This window comes from Gopherus flavomarginatus, chromosome 7 (assembly GCF_025201925.1).
Source record: "Gopherus flavomarginatus isolate rGopFla2 chromosome 7, rGopFla2.mat.asm, whole genome shotgun sequence".
NCBI lineage: Eukaryota > Metazoa > Chordata > Testudines > Testudinidae > Gopherus > Gopherus flavomarginatus.
In genome coordinates, this window is record NC_066623.1 from 83,401,099 (window position 1) to 83,424,477 (window position 23,379).

The following is a 23,379-nucleotide window of genomic DNA, read 5'->3' on the forward strand; positions in this document are numbered from 1 at the left end:
CACACTCCAGTACAGACACTTACATTTTGCTACTAGAAGTAGTCATTCCCAATTTCAGTTTGCTACTTTAAAAATAAAATACTTTTCTAGAGAAGTTTTATCTGTAAAAAAAGTTTCAGTATTTTTACTTCATAGCATTTGAGTAGTCTATGGCACCCTTGAAAATACAGCAAGTCTATAGGCCTAGAAGTATGCAAACTGAAGCTTCTTTTGTAAATTCTGAGGCATCAGGTCCTGTATCTCAAGAGGCAAATGCTATACAATGAGGTTATCTGACCTGATTCAGAGTCATTGGTATCTGAAGAGCTAGAATCACTGCTAGTGCTGCTGCTGCTAGAGTCTGAGGAGCAGCTGCTGCTGCTACTCTCACTCAATCGCCTTGGTCCACCAATAATCTTTGATATAGAGTTATTTTCAGCTGAAAGATAAGAAAAGGAAGTTAAAAAGTATATATAAAGACTTTCAGTGCTATATGTTAAGTAGATTGTCAAGTGATTAAAAAAATTAATCACTGTTAATCAATAATAGAATACCATTTATTTAAATATTTTTGGATTTTTTTACATTTTCAAATATATTGATTTCAATTACAACAGAATACAAAGTGTACAGTGCTCACTTTATATTTATTTTGATTAAAAGTATTTGCACTGTAAAAAAACTGTTTGCAATTCACTTATTGCAAGTACTGTAGTGCAATCTCGTTATCATGAAAGTTGAACATACAAGTGTAGAATTATGTACAAAAAACTGCATTCAAAAATAAAACCTTGTAAAATTTTAGATCCTGCAAGTCCACTCAGTCCTACTTCTTGTTCAGTCAATTGCTCAGACAAACAAGTTGGTTTAATTTGCAGGAAATGTTGTTTGATTCTTGTTTACAATGTCACCTGACAGTGAGAACAGGGTTCATGGCACTGTCATAGCCAGCATTGCAAGATATTTATGTACCAGATGTGCTAAAGAATCATATGTCCCTTCATGCTTCAACCACCATTCCAAGGCACATGCGTCCATGCTGATGATGGGTTCTACTCAATAACAATCCAAAGCAATGCAGACCAACACATGGGTCATTTTTATTATCTGAGTCAGATGCCACCAGCAGAAGGTGGCTTCTCTTTTTTTGGTGGTTCGGGTTCTGTAGTTTCCTCATTGGAGTGTTACTCTTTTAAGACTTCTGACAGCATGTTCCACACCCTGTCCTTCTCAGATTTTGGAAGGCACTTCAGATTCTTAAAACTTGGGTCCAGTCCTGTAGCTATCTTTATAAAATCGCACATTGGTACCTTCTTTGCATTTTGTCAAATTTGCAGTGAAAGTGTTCTTAAAAGGAACTACATGTGCTGGTTCATCTTCCAAGACTAAAATAACATGAAATATATGGCAGAATGAGGGTAAAACAGAGCAGCAGACATACTACTCTCCCTTAAGGAGTAAAGTCAAATTTAATTAACCCCCTATTTTTTTAAACAAGCATCATCACCATGGAAGCATGTCCTCTGGAACAATGGCTGAAGCATGAAGAGGCATATGAATCTTTAGCACATCTAGCATGTAAATATCTTGTGACACCAGCTACAACAGTGCGCTGCAAATACCTGTTCTCACTTTCAGGTGACATTGCTTTTTTCTTACAGGCAGCATTACCTCCTGTAAATGTAAAGAAACTTGTTTCTCTTAGCTATTGGCTGAACAAGAAGGAGGACTGAGCGGACTTGCAGGATCTAAAATTTTACAAGGTTTTATTTTTGAATGCAGTGTTTTTACACATAATTCTACAATTGTAAGTTCAACTTTCATGATAAAGAGACTGCAGTACAGTATTTCTATTAGGTAAATTGACAAATTTTTACAGTGCAAATACTTGTAATAAAAAATAAATAAAAAGTGAGCACCGTATACTTTGTATTCTGTGTTGTAACTGAAATCAATACATTTGAAAATGTAGAATATCCAAAAATGTTTAAGAACTGTTTAATCACATGATTAATTTTTTTAGTTGCTTGACGGCCCTAGCCTGAATGCATCTTGTCACATCCTTCATAACTGACATAGCTTAGTACTTTGAAGGGATCAAAGCACAACTCCAACAGAATGCAGCAGTGGGAGTTGGAGAGGCTGGCATTGATGCAGATTCTTAGGTTTGGTCTATACTACCAACTTAGTAGTCCATACCCCTGGCTGACAGAGTTACACTGACCTAACTCAGCCTAGACAGCGCTACATCAATGGGAGGGTGTCTCTCATCGATATATACCTCTACCTCGATATAGCACGACCCGATAGAAGATGAATTCGGCTACAACACAGTAAAGCAGCACTCCAGGGGGGCAGGGCTGCGCACTCTGGTGGATCAAAGCAAGTTCGATATAATGCGGTTTCACCTATAACACGGTAAGATTTTTTGGCTCCCAAGGACAGCATTATATCGAGGTAGAGGTGTACTTCACCTTCCCAAAAGGCAATAACTAACTAGACCAACTGGCAAAGCTCTCCTGTCAGCGTAGGTAGGGTCTTCACAAAGCATTACAGTGGTAATGCTGTAATTGTAGATGACCCCTTGACCAATGCATTCCAGAAGTATTAGACCCTCCAGGCTGAATTACTGTTGAATTTAATCTGACACTAGAGTTCAAGTGCCACTCTCCCTGGACCCCACTGCACTGAAACTGCTGGGTGCAACCAGTGACCAAAATATTTCTTATGGACCATTTTTAACTACACACTTTTTGCAGGCACTTGGCTGTGTCTTTACCATCTGAAAGAAGGGATGAAGGAGGTGGAAAAGAACCAGTTCAGTATGCACACCACCACACCACAATAGGATTTGAAAAAGAGGAACATGGTTAAGTGAAACTTTTTCTGAAGCATTTGCCATTAGCCATTGTCAGATGCAAGATGCCACACAATATAGAATTTTGTGCTGGTGCAACTGGCAATTCTTATGGTCTGACTGGCACCCCATATTGCTTGAGAGATGCTAACCCCATGAGGCACAGGATAACGTTTTCTAAAAATATTAACAAAAGCTACAGAAAAGGTTCTGTAACAGTCTGGGACAGAAGGAAAAAAAATATAGTTGACCAACAAAATTGCTGTTGTGGTGTAGTTGGGACAATGTAGGAGAGATCCCCCACTCTTGCAGGTTAGAAAGTGACGGCTAGCAACTCTTAGTGCCTCTAATATTCTAAAAGGAAGAAATCCCACCAGTTACATCAGAGTACAGACCTCAGGAGGAAAATCGCATTATAAAGAACAAAGTAGTACAACTAATGGTCACATTACATTTGGTGTTTTGCTTTTTAGGGTTTAACTGCCCATTGACATCCAGCAGCCTCTTTTCCAACTCTTGTTTTTTCTCAAAATTAAGTTCTTCTTTTGACTTGTCTGGTTTCTTAGCTGTATGTGAAAGAAAGAAACATTAAGAGCTACATCCAAACCCAAAATAGATTCTGGCTAAACAGATTGCGTAGCATTTATCCATGATATATATACACACACCATGTTTTCTTGGTCTTTTCCTTAAACAAGCCATCACGTATTTCTCTAGTTCTCTAAGTGTTGATGCTTTTAAAGTTTCAAAGTCTATTTCTATCTCATCAGGATTAGAGTTTCTCAGTGAAGGCTCTCTTGACTGTATTATATATACTACTTTTCCAAGCTTATCTCCAGGAAGTTTATTTATGTCCAAACTCAACTGCCTTTTTTCATCATAATTCATAGGCTTGGCACTATCCTCATCTTCTGATTTACGTGCCAATGAGACTTGCTGCTTTGTTTTCTTTGACTTACTGCAAGAGAGAGAGTTTACTGCATTGAGAGCAATTTAAAATAATTTGTCACCCACACAACCCTCACACTTACATATTTAAAGACAGTTTTTTCTTCAGTTTCTTTTTTTGCTTTAGCTTTTTCTTCTTTAGATTCACATGTGTGTGCTTGGATTTTTCTTTGCCTCTCTTCCCCTTTTTAGGCTTTCCTTTTTTCTTCCTCAGCTTGGGCAAGGAGGCTTTGGCCAAAGCCCGCAACTGCTGATGAACAGCTTTAAGCTGTCAAAGAAAAGAAGGAAAGAAACTAAGCATCTTGACAGTCATTACAGGAAAAATACTGGGGAGGGAGAAACTGGTCCTGAAGGCCATGGAAGAGTTTTGGCAGCTGGGCAGGGTGTTTACTCAGTGGTGTAACAAGATTTTGGAAGGTAAAATAAACAGAATGAGGGGAGCTTTGGAAAATGGGGGCTTACATTAGAGGGAGAACATTTGTAGCAGGTACATGTGCACATGAGGGTTGTCTCTTGCCATCCTCCTCCTCCCAGGCTTTCAATCAATCAATCAATTAAAAAAAATCTGTCTTCCTGCAGGAACATCCCAAAGCTCTTCTTTAGCGTGAAAAACTTGGGGCTCAAGTGTCTCAGTGCACCACTTCCCACCTCCTATGAGGTGGTTCTGTGCAAGGTAGTTTAGAGAGGATGGGGGGGCAGAGTCTTCACATAATAAGTCCAAGCTATTTTGGAAGTCTGGTAGTCTAGACAGACAATTATACTGAAACCAAGACAAAAGTGCTGGCTTCGACATAATCAGCTGGAACTATACAACAACACCTGCAGAGACAAACGCATGTTTTGTCCAAGTTAAAAAAAGAAAAAAGAAAAGAAAAAAAAAGGACCAGTTTACATCACATAGGGATTAAAAGAGGAAAGGATGGATAAGAAGTCCAGCTGAGACATTAGCTGGATAGTTTGCTGCAGAACCGTTAAGCGGAAGTAATGGTGATAATCAATTAATCCCCCAGCCCTCAGCAAAATGGAGAACACACATCCTGATACTGCTTGAGTAGTCATCTTCTCCAAATTAAGTAGCTCAGCACACTGAAATTTAGAGGTAAAACCCATCCACCTTTCATTAGATTTTGTAGCACTTCTCTGGACTTTAGCCAGAATTTGTGCATCTTGACAGAGATGCAAAAAAAAAAAAAAAAAAAAGACGGTTACTCACCTTTGTAACTGGTGTTCTTCGAGATGTGTTGCTCATATCCATTCCAGGTAGGTGTGCGCGCCGCGCGTGCACGTTTGCCGGAAACTTTTTACCCTAGCAACTCCAGTGGGCCGGCAGGTCGCCCCCTAGAGTGGCGCCACTATGGCACTTGATATATACCCCTGCCGGCCCGCCCGCTCCTCAGTTCCTTCTTGCCGGCTACTCCGACAGTGGGGAAGGAGGGCGGGTGTGGAATGGATATGAGCAACACATCTCTAAGAACAACAGTTACAAAGGTGAGTAACCGTCTTTTCTTCTTCGAGTGATTGCTCATATCCATTCCAGGTAGGTGAATCCCAAGCCTTACCTAGGCAGTGGGGTCAGAGTAAGAAGTCGCAGCATGGAGCACTGCAGAGCCAAAGGCCGCATCATCTCTGGACTGCTGGACCAGGGCATAATGGGAAGCGAATGTGTGGACCGATGACCAAGTCGCCGCCCTACAAATGTCTTGGATCAGCACGCGGGCAAGGAAGGCCAGCGATGACGCCTGTGCCCTGGTGGAGTGTGCAGTTACACGGCCCGCAGGAACGTGGGCCAGGTCATAACAGGTCCTGATACAGGAGGTAACACAGGAAGATATCCTCTGCGAGGAAATCGGTAGTCCCTTGACCCGGTCCGCTACCGCCACAAATAGCTGGGGGGACTTGCGGAACGGTTTGGTCCTGTCCACATAAAACGCTAGCGCCCGACAAACATCTAGCGAGTGGAGTTGTTGCTCCCCGCGGGACGAATGGGGCTTTGGGAAAAAGACGGGGAGGAAGATCTCCTGGTTAATGTGAAAAAGCTGAGACCACCTTGGGTAGAAAGGCAGAGTGTGGTCTCAGCTGCACCTTGTCTTTATGGAAGACCGTATACGGGGGGGATCTACTGTGAGGGCCCGTAGTTCCGACACCTGTCTAGCTGAGGTGATGGCCGCTAGGAAGGTGGTCTTCCATGAGAAGTAGAGCAGGGAGCAAGTTGCTAACGGCTCAAATGGAGGGCCCATGAGCCGAGTTAGGACCAGGTTGAGATCCCATGAAGGGGCAGGAGGGCGGATCTGTGGATAGAGACATTCCAGCCCCTTCAGGAATCTCGCCACCATAGGGTGGGAGAAGACAGAACGGCCGTCCCCTCTGGGATGAAACGTGGAGATAGCTGCTAGGTGAACACGAAGGGACGATAACGCCAGACCCTGGGCCTTGAGGGACCAGATGTAGTCCAGAATAATGGTGATGGGAACCTCCGTAGGGAGAAAACCTTTCTCCGAACACCAACAGGAGAAACGCTTCCACTTAGCCGAGTAAGTAGCCCTGGTGGAAGACTTCCTACTGCCCAGGAGAACCTCCCGAACCGGGGTAGAGCAGCGTAACTCGGAACCGGTCAACCACGCAGGAGCCATGCCGTAAGGTGCAGAGGCCGAAGGTCCGGGTGACAGAGCCTGCCGTGGTCCTGGGTGATCAGGTCCAGATGAAGGGGCAGCGCAACTGGGTTGGCTACTGAGAGGTCCAGCAACATGGGGTACCAATGTTGCCTGGCCCACGCTGGAGCTATCAGAATCACGCGAGCTCTGTCCCTGTGCACCTTGAGGAGGACCCTGTGTACTAGTGGAAAGGGAGGGAATGCGTAAAACAGATGGGTCGCCCATGGGATAAGGAAGGCATCCGCTATTGACCCCGGCTCCCAACCCTGAAAGGAGCAGAATGTCTGACATTTCCTGTTCTCCCTGGATGCGAAGAGGTCCATCCGGGGACAACCCCACCTCTGGAAGAGTGAGGGCGACGTCCGGGCGGAGGGACCACTCGTGTGAGCAGAAGGACCTGCTCAGTCGATCCGCTAGAGTGTTCCGTACTCCCGGGAGATAGGAGGCGGAAAGGTGAATGGCATGGGCTATGCAAAATTCCCAGAGTTGCATCGCCTCGTGACATAGGGGAGAGGACCAGGTGCCGCCCTGCTTGTTGATGTAGAACATGGTCGTCGTGTTGTCAGTGAACACCGCGACACAACGACCTTGAAGGTGATGGACGAACGCTTGTCAAGCAAGACGGACCGCTCTCAACTCCCGTATGTTGATGTGGAGGTCCAGCTCCTGAGGGGTCCACAGGCCCTGAGTCCTCCGAGCGCTTCTGTGCGCCCCCCAGCCCAGATCTGAGGCGTCCGTCGTCAGGGATGCCGAGGGTTAGGGCGGATGGAACGGGAGCCCTGCACAGACTACGGACTGATCCAGCCACCACCGAAGGGAGTCCAGTACCCTTGGGGGACGGTGACAACTGTGTCCAATGAATGTCTGGCCGGCCGGTACTGTGCGATGAGCCAAGATTGAAGAGGTCTCATGCAGAGGAGTCGGGCATACGCTGTCACGAACGTACAGGCCGCCATATGTCCCAGGAGGGCCAGACATGTTCTTACAGAGGTCAGCGGGGCCGCCTGCAAGTGCAGAATGATGGCCGTTAGCAACTGGAACCTGGGCAAGGGTAGCAAGGTCCTGGCCAGGTTAGAGTCCAGAACGGCCCCGATTAACTCTATCCTCTGCGTAGGGAGCAGAGTAGACTTGTCCACGTTGATCACGAGGCCTAGGGCAGCAAAGAGGCTGCTGATCCTGTGGACGTGGTCGCGGACCTGCAGCTCCGATGTGCCCCGGACCAGCCAGTCGTCGAGGTAGGGGAACACGTGAATGCAGCCGCACCAAAGATATGCGACGACGACTGCCATGCATTTCGTGAACACCCTCGGGGCCGTAGAGAGGCCAAACGGGAGGACCGCAAATTGATAATGCTGGCGGTCGACCACAAAGCGAAGGAAACGCCTGTGCTGGGGAGATATGGCGATATGGAAGTAAGCGTCCTGCATGTCGAGGGCGGCGTACCAATCTCCAGGATCCAGGGATGGGATGATGGTCCCAAGGGATACCATACGGAACTTCAACTTCACCATATACTTGTTGAGTTCCCGCAGGTCGAGGATAGGCCAGAGGCCCCCCTTGGACTTGGGGATTAGAAAGTAGCGGGAATAAAACTCCTTTCCCTTCTCGCTCTCTGGAACCTCCTCTATGGCTCCCTTGTCGAGGAGCATCTGCACCTCCTGACGGAGGAATTGCTCGTGAGAGGGGTCCCTGAAGAGGGACGAGGGTGGGGAGTGGGGGGGGGGGGGGGCGATGAAAACTGCAGGCGGTAACCGGCCTGTACAGTGCGCAAGACCCAATGGTCCGATGTTATTTGGGTCCACACCTGGAGGAAAAACGAAAGACGGTTGGAAAACTGCGGGGAAGGATCAGAAGGGGAAACTGGTACTGCACCCTCAGGCGCACCTTCAAAATGAAGGCTTGGGTCCGGGTGGGGCCTTGGCGGAGCCTTGGTTTTGCCCCGTTTGGCCACCCGACTGTCTGCGCCTACTGTTCCTGCCGCGGCGCCTATTAAGGTCCTGCCGCGGGCGGAACTGAGGATACGGCCGATGCTGCTGCTGTTGGTTCTGCTGTCAGAAGGGCCTGTGCTGTGTCGCAGGCGTATGCATCCCCAAAGACCGTATGATGACCCTATTGTCCTTCAGGTCCTTTAGTCTGGGGTCTGTCTTATCAGAAAACAGGCCCTGACCTTCGAAGGGGAGGTCCTGGATAGTATGCTGGAGCTCTGGCGGAAGGCCAGAGACCTGGAGCCAGGAAATGCGGCGCATCGTAAGCCCTGAGGCAAGGGTCCGAGCGGCCGAGTCCGCAGCATCTAAGGAGGCTTGCAGCAAGGTCCTCGCTACCTTTTTGCCCTCGTCAAGAATGGTGGTAAATTCCTGACGCGCGTCCTGCGGTAACAGCTCTGTAATTTGCCCACCGCTACCCAGGAGTTAGAGTAGCGGCTAAGGAAGGCCTGCTGGTTCGAGACCCTGAGCTGTAGCGCCCCCGCTGAATAGACCTTACGGCCCAGGAGGTCCATCCGCCTCGCCTCCTTAGACTTGGGCGCTGGGGCCTCTTGACCATGGCACTCCCTGTCGTTCACCGACTGGACCACAAGGGAGCAGGGTGTTGGGTGAACGTGTAAGTATTCATAGCCCTTAGAGGGGGCCATGTACTTTCTTTCCACTCCTCGAGCGGTTGGAGGGATGGAGGCCGGTGACTGCCAGATAGTGGTGGCGTTGGCCTGAATAGTCTTGATGAAGGGCAGGGCCACTCTGGTGGGTGCATCGGCGGAGAGGATGCTCACCACCGGGTCCTCGATTTCAGAGACCTCCTCTGCTTGTATGTCCAGGTTTTGCGCCACGCGCCTGAGGAAGTCCTGATGTGCCCTAAGATCTAGAGGGGGAGGGCTGGAGGACGAGGTACCTGCCACCGCCTCATCAGGGGAAGACGACGAGGAGACCCCTGGCAGCAGAGCGTCCATGGGGGGTTCTGTCTGGGGCTGCACCTCCGTCTCTGGAGGGAGCTCTGGGTCCTGGTGGCTGGACCTGTCCTCGGCTTCCGGGGAAGGAGGGGGTCGAGACACCGTTGCCTCTGGTGGCCTGCGTTCCGCCGCAGGGTGGGGAGTAATATGTTGTGGACCCTGGGCTTGGCGGTATGCCCAGGGGGTCCAAAACCCCCACTGCTGAGGCCCTTATTCTTGAGGCGAAGGGTCCTGAAACAGGGCCGCGTGTCTGTCCTGCCCCAGCGAATAGGCGCTCTCCGCCTGAGAGGACATGGATGGTTCCCTTGAAGGCCATGGAGGCGCCGAGCCAGGTTGATAGACCTCTCTATACGCCAACGATCTCCTCGGTGCCGAGGATCGGTACCGTGAGTCGTACCGGTGCCGGGATCGGGACCGGGAATGGTGTGGTAGTCGGTTCCGGGATCCGGATCGGGATCTGCCTCGAGGTCAGTGCCGAGAGCGGGACAGCGATCTGTGTTCAGCGTGGTGCCAGAATGGCATTGGGGACCGGGACCTGCCACCGACGTGGTGCCGGGAGGTCGACCGAGGAGCTGAACGCCGAGGTGAATGGCTCCTAGAGCCTCGGTGCCGGTGGTAAGAGGAGCCATACCGGGACCGTGCAGATGCTGACCGGCGCCGCGAGTGCGACCGGTACCGCCGAGGAGAATGGTACCGGGACTGCGAGCGGCGCCCCGAGCGCGAGCGTTCACGTCTCCGGGGCGATCGGTGCCTGGACTCCGGAGACAGCGCTCTCAGCATTGGCTTGCCTCTGGAGGTTACCCGCCCCAGGGGTACTGTGGTTTGAGGCTCCGATGGCTCAGTGAGCGCTATCAAGTCCCGTGCTGAGGCGAAGGTCTCCGGCATAGATGGGACTAACAGCTCGACCCCCGATCTCAAGGGGGAGCTAGGAGGGGCCAGACTCGATGGACCTTCTGGGCCCGGAGTCGACAGCAGCCCTGCAGGCGGTGCCGCGGCCAAGGTAGGTGCCGGGTGTTCCACTCGAGCCTGCCTAGATGGTGTTGCAGACGTCGAGGGTCTTGGATCGGTTCCCGGTGCCAGGGATGGACGGTGCCGGGGAGTCTTTCCAGTGCCGGCACGGTCTGGTGCCGGAGTAGAGGTGGCCGGTTGTGCTGCCGGTACCGGAGTCAGTGCCGCTTCCATTAGGAGAGCGCGGAGTCTTTGATCCCTCTCCTTCTTTGTGCGAGGCTTAAAGGCCTTGCAGATACTACACTTCAGTGATGTGCGATTCCCCCAGGCACTTGAGGCACGCGTCGTGGGGATCGCTAGTCGGCATCGGCTTCTTGCATGCTGAGCACTGCTTGAAGCCCTGCGAACCAGGCATGAGCCCGGTGCCGGGCAGGGCAACGGCCCATCCCGCGAATAAGTTCTACAACTATATACAACAAACAACTAACTACTATACTACCTTAAACTGTTTTTGAAACTATTTACAACTACAACTACTAACAGTGTACAAGGGAAAGCTAGGGACGTGGAGGACAGCAAGCCACACTCCACAGTTCCAGCAACCGACACGGCGGTAAGAAGGAACTGAGGAACGGGCGGGCTGGCAGGGGTATATATCAAGTGCCATAGTGGCGTCACTCTAGGGGGCGACCTGCCGGCCCACTGGAGTTGCTAGGGTAAAAAGTTTCCGGCAAACATGCACGTGCGGCGCGCACACCTACCTGGAATGGATATGAGCAATCACTCGAAGAAGAAGAAGACCAGTAATTGTCCTGATGGACTCTCACAGTGGCAATGCTCATTAAAATTCAATAAATTATATATTTTTTTTAAAAAAGAGTAAGATGATACTAAGGTAGCAGTCCCTTTATGAAGGCTATCAACACTGTAAACTGACAGAAAATAGAGGAGCTGTTGACTTTCCAACTTTATAAATTAATTGCACCTCTGAAACTTAAACCCTTAACAAAATTTAAACAACTTATCACTGATGCTTTCTTGCCTGCGAGGAGACTGAAAATATAGTAGCCTTATTCATTCTTAGGATTTGGAGGTTGTGGATGAGAGAGAGTCTGCATGCAGCCTCCTCTTGAATTAGGAGGCGAAGACAGTGTCAAATTAATTACATTCCCTTAGATTTGCAATAAATTTTTAGATTTGACCTATGATCGTTACACTATGCCAGAATAATTCCTACTGATATTGTTCCTCAGACAGGCACACCCAGCAGTGATCAGTAGAAAAACTTCACAATCTTGTTTGCAATAGTCTAATGTAGCCTAGCTTCTTATTAACCTGCTTTCCACAGAACTTGAACACTCTCAAATTCAGGTCCAGCTCCTACGCAGAAGCACCATCCCCTCCAGCTCCCATTGGCCAGGAACCACTGGGCACAGTGTGGTGTCAGAACAGATAGGGACTAGCCTGCCTTTGCCAGGCAGCACCACCAATGGGACTTTTAATGGCCCAGTCGGTGGCGCTAACCAGAGCCACTGCAACCCAGTGCCTTCCATTCTGCAACCATGAACAGGGTTGTGACCCACAGTTTGAAAACCACTGCCCTAAGTGACTTGTCTTGATGCTAACTGGCTCCCTCTTCAACTGCTTGAGAGGTGCAAAGAGCCCAATGCGATCAGGGCTACAGAACAAGGCAATACCAACTGGATTTAGGCACTTTTGAAATTTTAATCCAATGCATTTAAAAAAAAAAACACACACACACACCCCGGTAGCAGATACCCTATTCAAACAACCAACAACAGCCTACTGAAGGCTCTGAAGCCAGTATGTAAGAAGTTAAGCCTGCTGTTAGAGAACCTGCCATCTCCCACAAAGTAACCACAGCACAATGTGCTACCACACAAGAGGATAATGCACCTTTTTGTACATACATTTAAAATAAACTCTTTACAGACAGCTCATGGTTCTAGACCTTAGAATGGATACATGTGAACGAGAGCCACCGCAGGCTACGATAGTCGTGCACTTTGTACAGAGCATTGTTGCTTACTTGCTCCTGAAGCTTTGCAAGGCGTCGTGTTCTTTCCTCTTCTGAATCTTCAGATGATCTTTCTTCAGAGGAGTCATCACTGCTGCTTTCACTAGAAAAAGCACTTGCTATTTCTGTTTTGGGTTGTGACGGTGGTATACTTGCAACAGGTTCATCTGGAATTTTGGCAAATTGCATCTCAAAGATATCCTAAAATATAAATTAAAAAAAGTTGGACCTCTTTATAGGAGAGTATATCATCTTTACTGATCTCATTATATTGATCTAGATGTCCTAGAATGATCACAGGTCACCTAGCACCCAACAGATTTCTCCTCTCTCAGAAGCTAGTACTCCAAGACCCATTACCAGAACGGCTCTACAGTGGGAACCTTAGATGGTCCAGAATTTGTTAGTCTCTAAGGTGCCACAAGGACTTCTCACAGTTTCATTTATTAAGTGATAACTCACCTGCAGTTTTCTTGCCATAGCAACCACTTCATGGTCTGGAGAGTTGTATTTGTAGCAATTCATAAACATTAATCTAATATCTGCAGCAAACTCTTGTGTATCTTTATATTCATAGTTATCCATTTTCTTCTATGAGGAAACAGAATAATGAAGTTAAAAAGTTTAGATCTAAAACGCCAGATACAGACTATGTATCTGGGACTAACGCCAAAAATAAGTGGTGAAGGAAAATTGACACTTCCAGCATCAGAATAAATCTGGTGCAGTAGGGTTACCATACTGCAGAAGCTGCAAAAAACATTAAAAAGTAAACAAAAAAACACAAACCAAACACCACATAACTTCATATACCACATAGCCTCTTCTGACTTACAATATTCTGTTGCAAATATTAACTGTCAGCAATATAACTTAAAGCTATGAAACTAACGAACTTTGAATAACTAAAAACTTTGTTATAGTACCAAACACCTTTAGCTAATGTTCAGTTATAGATTATAAGGAATCTGCATTTATTTAATTTGTATTGTAAGTCACGTAGATGACTGAAATACTCTGTAAATAAATCCAGGCCAAGGTTTTCCAATCCATAAAAAAAAAAAATATGGGCACTTAAAGTTGGGTTCCCAGACCCCAGTTTAGCTACCTAAATAAGTGGCCTAATTTTCAGAAGAACTGGGTATCCAACAGTTCCATTGTAGTCAGAGGGAGCCATTAAGTTCTCAACTCTTCTGAAACATAGGCCACTTATTTAGGTAGCTAAATTAGGGTCTGGGAACCCAACTTTACAAAGCAACATTTTATAAAAATAGGTATCCATTTTTTCCAGTCATTGACTACACTGTCTAAAGGACTTATTTTGTTTCTTATAAATGGGGACAAACATGACAAAGTTTGAATTATCTCCCTACCACTTAAGACAGGGGAGCAGTTAAGTTCAAGACAAAACAGGGAGCTTACACAGTTGAGACATCTGGGTGTCTGCGGTTTCAGACTGCATCATGAGAGTGAGTCTGAAGGGCTAGAGTGATGCTTAAGTGATGGGAAAGCGATAGAGACATACCTTTTTTATATATGCTAACAGTAATCATATATAAAGGTGACCCAAAAGGTACTTTGACATGTGCCCCGATGGCTTTATACAGATAGGCTAGAGACTTGGAAAGCTTGCATCACCACTAGACATTTGCTTGAGTGAAAGTCTTTACTGTAACTTAAGCCCTTTTACTAATTTTTAAGCTCAGTTCACCCTACAAGCAAGCAAACTAGTTACTTTACCAGTTAATCAACATGAAATAACCATAAGACACTATGTACAACAGGATATGCAGTCTTTGTGCCTCGGTTTACTTTCCTTAAAGAACCAAGTCTTCATGACATTTTTAGATTCAATTTAAAAGATTTAATTTATGACCATAAATTCCCTACACAGGAGAATAAACCAGAGTTGTGAATCTAGCCAAAACCCCTTACCTTAATAGTTCCAAGATCTATAGGGCATTTCACGGTATCAGGGTGGTCATTGAGCCCCACAGCAGTAATGTCTACAGGTTTATAGAAAGGCCAAGCATATGATGCATGTTTCTTTGCAAACATTTCTTTAAGGATTTCACTACAATGCTTTAGTTGTTCTGATAATTGAACATTTTTGACAACTTCAAGTGGCTGTTGAGAATCTGGCAAGTCTTTCTTTAGATAACTGTCTGGTACACTACGTTCACTTTCTCTTCTACATGATATTTTAGCAATTTTTGGTTCATTAAGTGCTGGAGAAGATTCACAGCTTGCTGTGGATATTGTAGTAGTATCAGCCTTCCTTTTCACACCCTTTTTAACCTAGAAAACAAAAAAAAAGTTTACATAGACTATTTCAAGTAACTAGAATTGCACAATTCCACAATAAAATAGTAAAAGAAACTTTTGTTTAGTTGTTTGGTTTTTTTAGACAAACTTCTGTATTTTCTCTCTACAACTGTTGAACTTATTTCTATAATTTTATATTTAAGACCCACATTTTCAGCAAAGTGTTACAATCTAGCATCAAAGTGTAAGGCTTTCGTTAGAGTTGGAAGAAAAGTGTACTACAGTTTAATTTATTCTGCCGTCACTTGAGCAGGGTAAAATCTCAAAAAAGTTACTAGATTATGAATTTGATATTACAACAGTCAGTCACCAGCAAATACAAATATTCCTGCACTCTAGTATTTGAGGCCTAATTAGAGGCCATGAGTATAATAAGTTTTTAGCTCTTAGGTTGTGTCTAAAATTGTGCTGCCTCTGGTTTGGAAGAGAGACAATATATGCACTTTGCCACTAACTCACTAAGACACTCAGATACATATTTTTACTTTTCGGAAAAAGGTTGGGAGAGAGCATGCATGTTTCCAGTTGGAATACTTGAAACAAAGCTAGTTGATATGAGATGGTTTGATCTAACCAAAATGGCATGTTTTCACACACAGGTCCAGATAGCAGCAGTTGTTTCTGGTAGCTCCAGGGCTGCCCAGGGGCGGGGCAATTTGCTTCAGGCCCCAGGCCCAGCAGGGGCCCCTACGAGACTATAGTATTCTGTAGTATAGCAACTTTTCTTTACGGAAGGGACCCCGAAATTGCTTTGCCCCAGGCCCCCTGAATCCTCAGGGCTGCCCTAGGTAGCTCATACAAAAGTTGTTTAAGATAACTATTCTGTTGTAGATTTAACAGGCAGTATGGTTATTTTGAAAACTGAACATTTCCATCATATCATGGACTTAGTTTGCATTAAAACTAGGTCAGTTCCTTTTGAATATTTAATTTTGAAGTTAAGCAGAGATCTGTCCCCATAGTGGGAAACCACCTTTAACTCAACATAGAGCAAAGCTACTAGTCTCTCAAACTATCTTTCTAAAAAAGAAAAGAACACATTCATTAACTCACCTGAGCACAAAGAAAAGCAAAAACACCAAGATTTAAATATGCAGTAACCCTACATTTTGACTCAACCTCTGCTCTATACTCTGTAATTAGTGCTGCCCCACTTATTCGAGAGATCAGAAATTGTGTATAAAAAAAATCTACACTTTGTAAGATGCAAGATAAATAGGTTGTGTTTATTCACAGTGCACAATGTTAAATTGTGTTCCATTAGTTTTGTGCATTGTGATCCACACTATACATGGATGTGCCAACTACTGCCTCAGACAGTATCAATCTACTTTCATTTAGAAGCCAGTATTCAAAAGGTAACTTACTTTTATTATAGGTAGTGTGGCTGACATGAAGGTAGTCGACTGGGCCATTGACAGAGGGGCTAGCACAAGCTGCTGTGGTACTGGAGTCATCACGTGAGGCTGCTTAACAATGCTTTCAAGTTGCTTCTGCAGTTGATTTTGCTTAGTGGTACAAACTCCTGAATCAGGCAGCTGAGCTCCTAATAAATCAAACCAATTTACACTGAGATGTGTACTTTGGTGTCCCAACAATTCCAGTCCTATGTGCTTATAGAAGAGATCTTCCAGGTCATCAGGTCCAGTCTCCTGTCATTGCAGGCAACTTAGTCATAATCCCATTGATGAATGTATCAAAGCCCCATCTTTACATGCCAGTCATAATATTTCCTTCCACAAAGCTCCTGTTCATAGGCCCAAAGGCTACATGGTCTTATTTTCAATTGACCAAATACTTACTTGCAGTTGGTGCTCTCTGGAGCTATACATAAGTGCAACAATTACTATTCTTGCATCCATGCTCCTAAGACCAGATGAGGACTCTCCTGGTTTAGATCTGCAGTGCTAGTTCAGCAGTGGAGCCATAGTGCCCCCAAGAGTCTTCAACTGAGTTAATGTCCTTGAAAAAAAAACTGAACTAAACTATTTATCTTTGAAAGCAATAGTTAGTTAAATCATCTTTTTTTCCAGAGACATGGGCTTTTTTAGGTCTCTATTCTTGGAAATAGAATTTCTCCATTGAGGTCTGTCATTTGGATTTAAAAATGTAGAATAGAAGTAGTACTAGAACTAGAAACAGATACCCGATAAACAGTGATGACAGAAATCCTCTCTATAATTTAAGTTCTACTAAGAGCCCAATATTCCAAAAGTAAGTTTACTAATTTGGAGAAGCACTTAGGTAGTCAGCTTGGAAAAGAGATTCTGTAAGACTATTTAAGCAAGCTAATTATTAAACTTGAGGAGTTCAAGCAACACTGATTTATTGTTGTGTACTGCAAGTGGCTGCCCTCAGAAATCTCCCATGTGAAGTCTGATTGAAGGTTCAGTGTAGAGGCAGATGTTCCTTTAAGGTGACCCTAAAAATCAAAGGCCTGCCAAAAGGTGTGACAATAAAATATTAGCTCGGCCAAACATTAAGAGATGGTTCTCAGAGCAGAACATGTTGTGGTGATAAGCAAGAGAAGTTGGGTAGGTTATCGCAGGACATTAGTTATTCCACATGAAGTCCTTAAGATCTTTGAAACAGATTGTGGAAGAGAATCTCCCTGAGATGGGTGTCAGTGTATGAATAATCTTGATAGGTGACTTATTGAAACTGAATCTTGATACCAGCTCTAAAGCAGTAAGATTCATTTACAGTAGCACCTCGTTAATGAAGAATTTAATGTAAGATTGAATGGCACAAAGATGAGGCATCAAAATTAACTCATTGTCCTGCACAATCTTCTCAAAGAGGATGGAAAGGAAAGCTGGAGTTATCCCTAGGAGCCAGCTTTCTTCCTAGCTACCACTTGTATAGACTTCCAGGGTAGTGTGGCTGTTGTCAGCACTGGTAATTTTTCACTGCCACTCTAGCCCTTTTAAGGTGTCTGGCCTGGTCCTGTTCAGTATCAAAAATGAGAATAAGCCAGTCTTAAAGAGAAACTAAACTTTCCTTAGGGAGGTTCATGGAGGAACATCAGTAATTTGGCTAGCACTTGTGCTGAGAAAAAGTGCCACGAAAGTTTATATATTTAAGTGCCAAATGTTCCAAGGACACTTTATATCTGGATTAGGCAATAGCCAGGCAGTGATGGCACATACTTTTGAGTAAATGGGAGAAGTGTGGCATTCGTGTAGACACTCAACATAATGAGGATCCCTTATTCTGCTTCACATGAGGCTTTCAAGCATGGAGGCTTATGGTCTTCTAGGGTGCACTGGGGAGACCAGAAGAGTAACATGGTAAAAAGTCAGTCATGGTCCACCTCAAAGCTGACTTTTATTCATCTAGCAGACACCACGCCAGGTCATTTTAAAACACTGTAGGGATGCTTAGGGCCAGTTCTCAGGATGGGCAAATAGGGCAGTTGCCTCAGGCATGCCAAAGTGTAATGCCACTTGATTTTGGAGGGCGGGGCTGTGCTCCCAGTTAGCTTGCCCTTTTTCATTTTTGGCTCAGCTGCTTGAGGGGTGGGATGCAACAGGGCAAGGCACAAAAACAGCTAGGGCCTCTCCTTGGGATGCTTCTCAGATATACCAGAGATAAAAGGAAACAGGGAAATCCTCAAGTCTCTTTATTCTTCAAAAATAGTAGAACTGTTTGACAGAGGATTAAACTTCAGAAACCGTGGAGCTGTGAGACCTACACCATAAGTACAGCAGTAACAGAATATTTAAAGAGGAGTCAAAAGACCCAAAACAGGACACAATTACAGATTACACAAGTTTTGGTAGATAGCCATCAAGTGAAGAGGGTGATACAGTAGAGGCAGCTGAGAGCAGTGCCTCTTTATTGTCAGAAGTGAAGGAGTCATGAGAGGCAACTGGAGATAATTAGAGCTGCAGCACCCTAAGACAGCACACAGTATCTTGTTAGTGATAACAGCTCATGACTGCTGGTCTACTGCCAAGTGCACAGACCCAAGAGTTGTCACCTGTGTCATTGTGTATCTATCTTGTAGTTTCAAGGCAAATCCAACATAGTTTACTGGTGATTTCTATAGAGAGAATACATTCTCACATCTTTCCTGTTAAATGTCCCTCTGGCAATGTACAGCATTTTGAAAACAGACAAACTTCTGAAACTATGGTAAACATTGTTGTTATGTACAGGGTGACCAGACAGCAAATGTGAAACATTGGGATGAGGGTGGGGGAGTAGTAGGAGCCTATATAAGACCTCCCCCGCCCCCCAAAAAAATCCAGACTGTCCCTATAAAATTGGGACATCTGGTCACCCTAGTTATGTATAACATTTAATAAAAAGGTACGACTCACAAAGCTCCAAATATGTAGAGTCGGGGAGGGAAACTTATTTGGAGAGCATAATGGTAGAGCCATTTTAGATTAGATTAGATTTCCAAACTGATACCCAGTTCATGACCAAAGTATATATTCTCATTGTGAAAGGAAATGAGAAGCATATTGTTATGTAGCAGTTAATAAGCCTCTCTACCTTCATTTATTCATTTGAGAGATAGTGAGGTAGGCACTAGTCCAAAAGGTATTAGAATGGTTAAATGTTTCTAAATTAGGGCTGTCAAGTGATTCAAAAATTAATCGCTATTACTCACATGATTAAACAATAGAATCTCATTTATTTAAATATTTTTGGTTGATTTCAATTACAACACAGAATACAAAGTGTACAGTGCTCACTTTATATTTCTTTTAACAATGCAAATACTTGTATTAAGTGAATTGAAAAGTACTATTTACTTTTGATTACAAGTACCATAGTGCAATCTCCATCATGAAAGCTGAACTTACAAATGTAGATTTATGTAAAAAAAACAAAAACAAAAAAAAAAAACACAACTGCATTCAAAAATAAAACCATGTAAAATTTTAGAGCCTGCAAGTCCACTCAGTCCTACATCTTGTTCAGCCAATTGCTCAGGCAAACAAGTTTGTTTACATTTGCAGCAGATAATGCTGCCTGCTTCCTGTTTACATCACCTGAAAGTGAGAACAGGTGTTTGCATGGCACTGTTGTAGCCAGTGTTGCAAGATATTTACGAGCCAGACAGGGTGACCAGACAGTAAGTGTGACAAATCAGGAAGGGGTAAGGGGTAATAGGTGCCTATAGAAGAAAAATGCCCCAAATATCAGGATTGTCCCTATAAAATAGGGACATCTGGCCACCCTAGTGCCAGTTGCGCTAAAGATTCATATGTCCCTTCATGCTTCAACCACCATTCCAGGGGACATGCATCCACACTGATATTGGTTCTGCTCAACAACAATCTAAAGCAGTGAAAACCGATGCACGGTTCATTTTCAGCATCTGACTCAGATGCTAGCAGCAGAAGTTTGATTCTCTTTTTTTGATAGTTTCCACATCAGAGTGTTGCTCTTTTAAGACTTCTGAAAGGATACTCTACATCTCATCCCACTCAGATTTTGGAAGGCACTTCAGATACTTAAACCTTGGGTTGTGTGCTGTAGCTATCTTTAGAGATCTCATATTGGACCTTCTCTGCATTTTGTCAAATCTGCAGTGCAAGTGTTCTTAAATTGAAGAACGTGTGCTGGGTCATCATCCGAGACTGCTATAACGTGAAATATATGGCAGAATGCAGGCAAAACAGAGCAGGAGACATACAATTCTCCCACAAGGAGTTCGGTCACAAATTTAATTAACACATCAGCAGCATGGAAGCATTATCCTCTAGAATGGTGGTCAAAGCAGGAAGGGGCATACGAATGTTTAGCATACTTGGCGTGTAAATACCTTGCAATGCCGGCTAAAAACGTGTCATGCAAGTGCCTGTTCTCACTTCCTGGTGACATTGTAAACAAGAAGCGAGCAGCATTATCTCCTGTAAAAGTAAACAAAATTTGTCTTAGCGATTGGCTGAACAAGAAGTAGGACTGAGTGGATATGTAGCCTCTAAAATTTGAGATGGTTTTATTTTTTAATGCAGTTTTTTTGTACATAGTTCTACATTTGTACATTGCACTTTCATGATAAAGATTGCACTACAGTACTTTCATGAGGTGAAAATACCATGTTTTGTTTATCATTTTTACAGTGAAAATATTTGTAATAAAAATATACACTTTGTACTGTGTTGTAATTGAAATCAATATATATGAAAATGTAGAAAACATCCAAATTTAATAAATTTCAAATTGGTATTCTATTGTATAACAGTGCAATTAACAGATTAGTCAGGTTAAAAAAATCAATCAAGATTAATTTGAGTTAGTCATGTGATTTAACTGCAATCAAGAGCCCTATTCCAAATATATTTCTTTATACAGCACCTTTAATCAGCAGATAACACTTCTATGAAGTGCTCAGAAACATCTTAATTTTACAGAAAGAGAAGCAGAGGTACAAGAACACTAAATTTTATCAATGACAAACAGTAATTTAGTGACAGATAAGAATAGAAATCAGATAGAGGTGTGCAGGTCAAGAGCTATCACACTGGGAAGAAGGCTAGCACAGATTTGTATTTCCCTCTTCAAATACTTAAATTTTACTTTTACTTTTAACTTCTTAGAAGTATACTAACTAGCTTATTTTTTTATTATTGTAAAGTCAATAATGGAATATATGCACTGCACTTCTGCTCCTTTCAGGAAGCATCTTTCATCATATGGATAAACTATTTTTCCTATAACTATTAGTGTACCTGTTAACTGTCAATGCAGAAAATGAGCTAAACCTCAAACTCCTGTCAAAATGCAGATTTTTTTTTAAAGTTATTCAGTGAGACCTGGAGAGGTTATTATTGGCATATTGAACCTGCTTAAACCTTGAAGCAATGATTTTTTTGCCTATCTACTGAATTCCAGGAAAAACAAAGTGACAGTTGTCATTTTGTAAAATACAGAGTCCTGACCAACTGCTCCACAGCAAAGTTTAGTAGCATTAGGTTTTAGTCCAAATACAACAGTCGCCATAAAATTTTACTAATCTATAGACTTGTCAATATCAACTCTCCCACAATTTGATGTTTACAAAAAAAGAGTTGTAATTAAAATGAACTGTTAGCAAGTTAATACATTAACACTGTATGTAGTCCAGTATTTACCTTCTTGTTTCTTCCCTTTTCTTTTCCCTTTGTTGACAATAACTATTCTCTCTTCCAGAGGCATTTGTGCCACTTTCTGCAGAAATACTTTTTCTAGCTCTTGTGCCATAAAAACAATGTCATCACCTGGCTGCAAGATATACCGGTAATTATGTTTGTAAGTCACAGAATATAGGCAATATACTTTAATACAAGAGTATTATATTCAGTAGCATTATAATACACTCATGTTCTGTTGCATCATGCATTACAAGTTTACTGTCAATCTGAAGTCAGATTATAGGGTTTCTAAATAAAGTCTGATTACAGAACAACCTTAAAAAGGTTACATAACTCACTCCACCAGTTCCACAACAAGTTATGATCATATTGAAAAATATAAATGCCCCTCCACCCCTTTATTATTTCCTTCTATATTTCCCCAACCATCCCACTCCTACACAGAGACAAGTTTCAGGCTGTTCACTTGAGCATCCTTCAAATCCTAAGGATACAGCAATCAAGTATTAAAACAGAACTGCCCGAGTTTGCCACGCATAAGCAGCATTTTAAAAAGTTGCTTCTTCTCTTGGTCTGTCACACACTATTTGGTTAGTAATTATACATTGCAAAGCTCATCTATTCACCCACCTTCCTGAAGGAGTGAAGTGTGGGATTCAGGATAAGCAGGAGTGTGTGTGTGTGTGTGTGTGTGTCTTACTTATGATAAGCTTTTTAATTGTTAGACATATTTGCTGTGCAATTACATGGGCTATCTTGTGTAGTGTTGTAGTGGGTTTGTTGGTGGTATCCTTGTATGGGGACATTTATCCTTTTGATGAATTGTACAGATGGCTAGAGGTTGACTAGGTGCTTTTGATAAGTTTAAATAAATATTAGCAGCCTATTTAAATAAATGTTTTCTATTAAAATGCAGAGACATGTTAGGTTAGTTGTCCAATACAAGTAACAAAATGCATCAATAGCGAACACTTCCAGAATTGAGTATGTGGCCTACTGAACACTATACATTTACTACAGTCCCTTCTGTTTAGCATTTTACATACCTTGTTATACACATAGCAGTTCGTGAACATAGTTTTAAAGTCTTCGATGCAGTCTGTAGCTTTTGTATAATAATTATGTTCCAAACGCTTTTTAATTGTGCTCAAGTCCATGGGTTTCTTAATTATATTATAATAATCCTGTAGTTTTGAAAAGATGGTTAAAACCGTACAATTTGTGAATTTACTTTAAGAGTTACTAGGACACGAGCGCTCTTGTACATTTGAGGACAACCTGTTAGCCTTTACAGGAGAATAGAACTACTATGTTGCTGAATTTGGAATAGAAACATTCCATTCAAAGAAAGCTTCCTTCAGGTTTAAAGTTACCATTAAAAGCATTGTAAGTGCCACAACAGCAGAGGTGCTGTGGAACTTAATTTCTTTGTACTCCTCCCATTGCATGATAGTATAAGGACCATGTGGCTAAATGGCACTTCTGCTAGGAATAATAGTTCCCTTGAAAATTGCTTTGAGACCAAGAGATGAAAAGTGCTATACAAGTGAAAATAAGTATCCCTATTTCCCAGATGGAGAAATGGAAGTATAGACAGG

General features: G+C 43.6%; 1 protein-coding gene across 1 annotated transcript in view; it reads right to left on the bottom strand.

The window, feature by feature from the left end:
* Positions 1 to 22,953, bottom strand: part of BRDT (bromodomain testis associated) — a 42,384-nt gene extending 19,431 nt beyond the window's left edge. The window contains exons 1-10 of the mRNA XM_050962120.1: positions 22,828 to 22,953; positions 21,782 to 21,911; positions 16,055 to 16,233; positions 14,298 to 14,660; positions 12,825 to 12,953; positions 12,375 to 12,563; positions 3,868 to 4,052; positions 3,505 to 3,794; positions 3,289 to 3,402; positions 278 to 418 (exon numbers count right to left, since the gene is read on the bottom strand). Of these exons, the coding sequence (XP_050818077.1) occupies positions 278 to 418; positions 3,289 to 3,402; positions 3,505 to 3,794; positions 3,868 to 4,052; positions 12,375 to 12,563; positions 12,825 to 12,953; positions 14,298 to 14,660; positions 16,055 to 16,233; positions 21,782 to 21,911; positions 22,828 to 22,938 (1,831 nt within the window). The 5' untranslated portion in view covers positions 22,939 to 22,953. The remainder of the gene's footprint in view (positions 1 to 277; positions 419 to 3,288; positions 3,403 to 3,504; positions 3,795 to 3,867; positions 4,053 to 12,374; positions 12,564 to 12,824; positions 12,954 to 14,297; positions 14,661 to 16,054; positions 16,234 to 21,781; positions 21,912 to 22,827) is intronic.
* Positions 22,954 to 23,379: the final 426 nt, after the last annotated feature.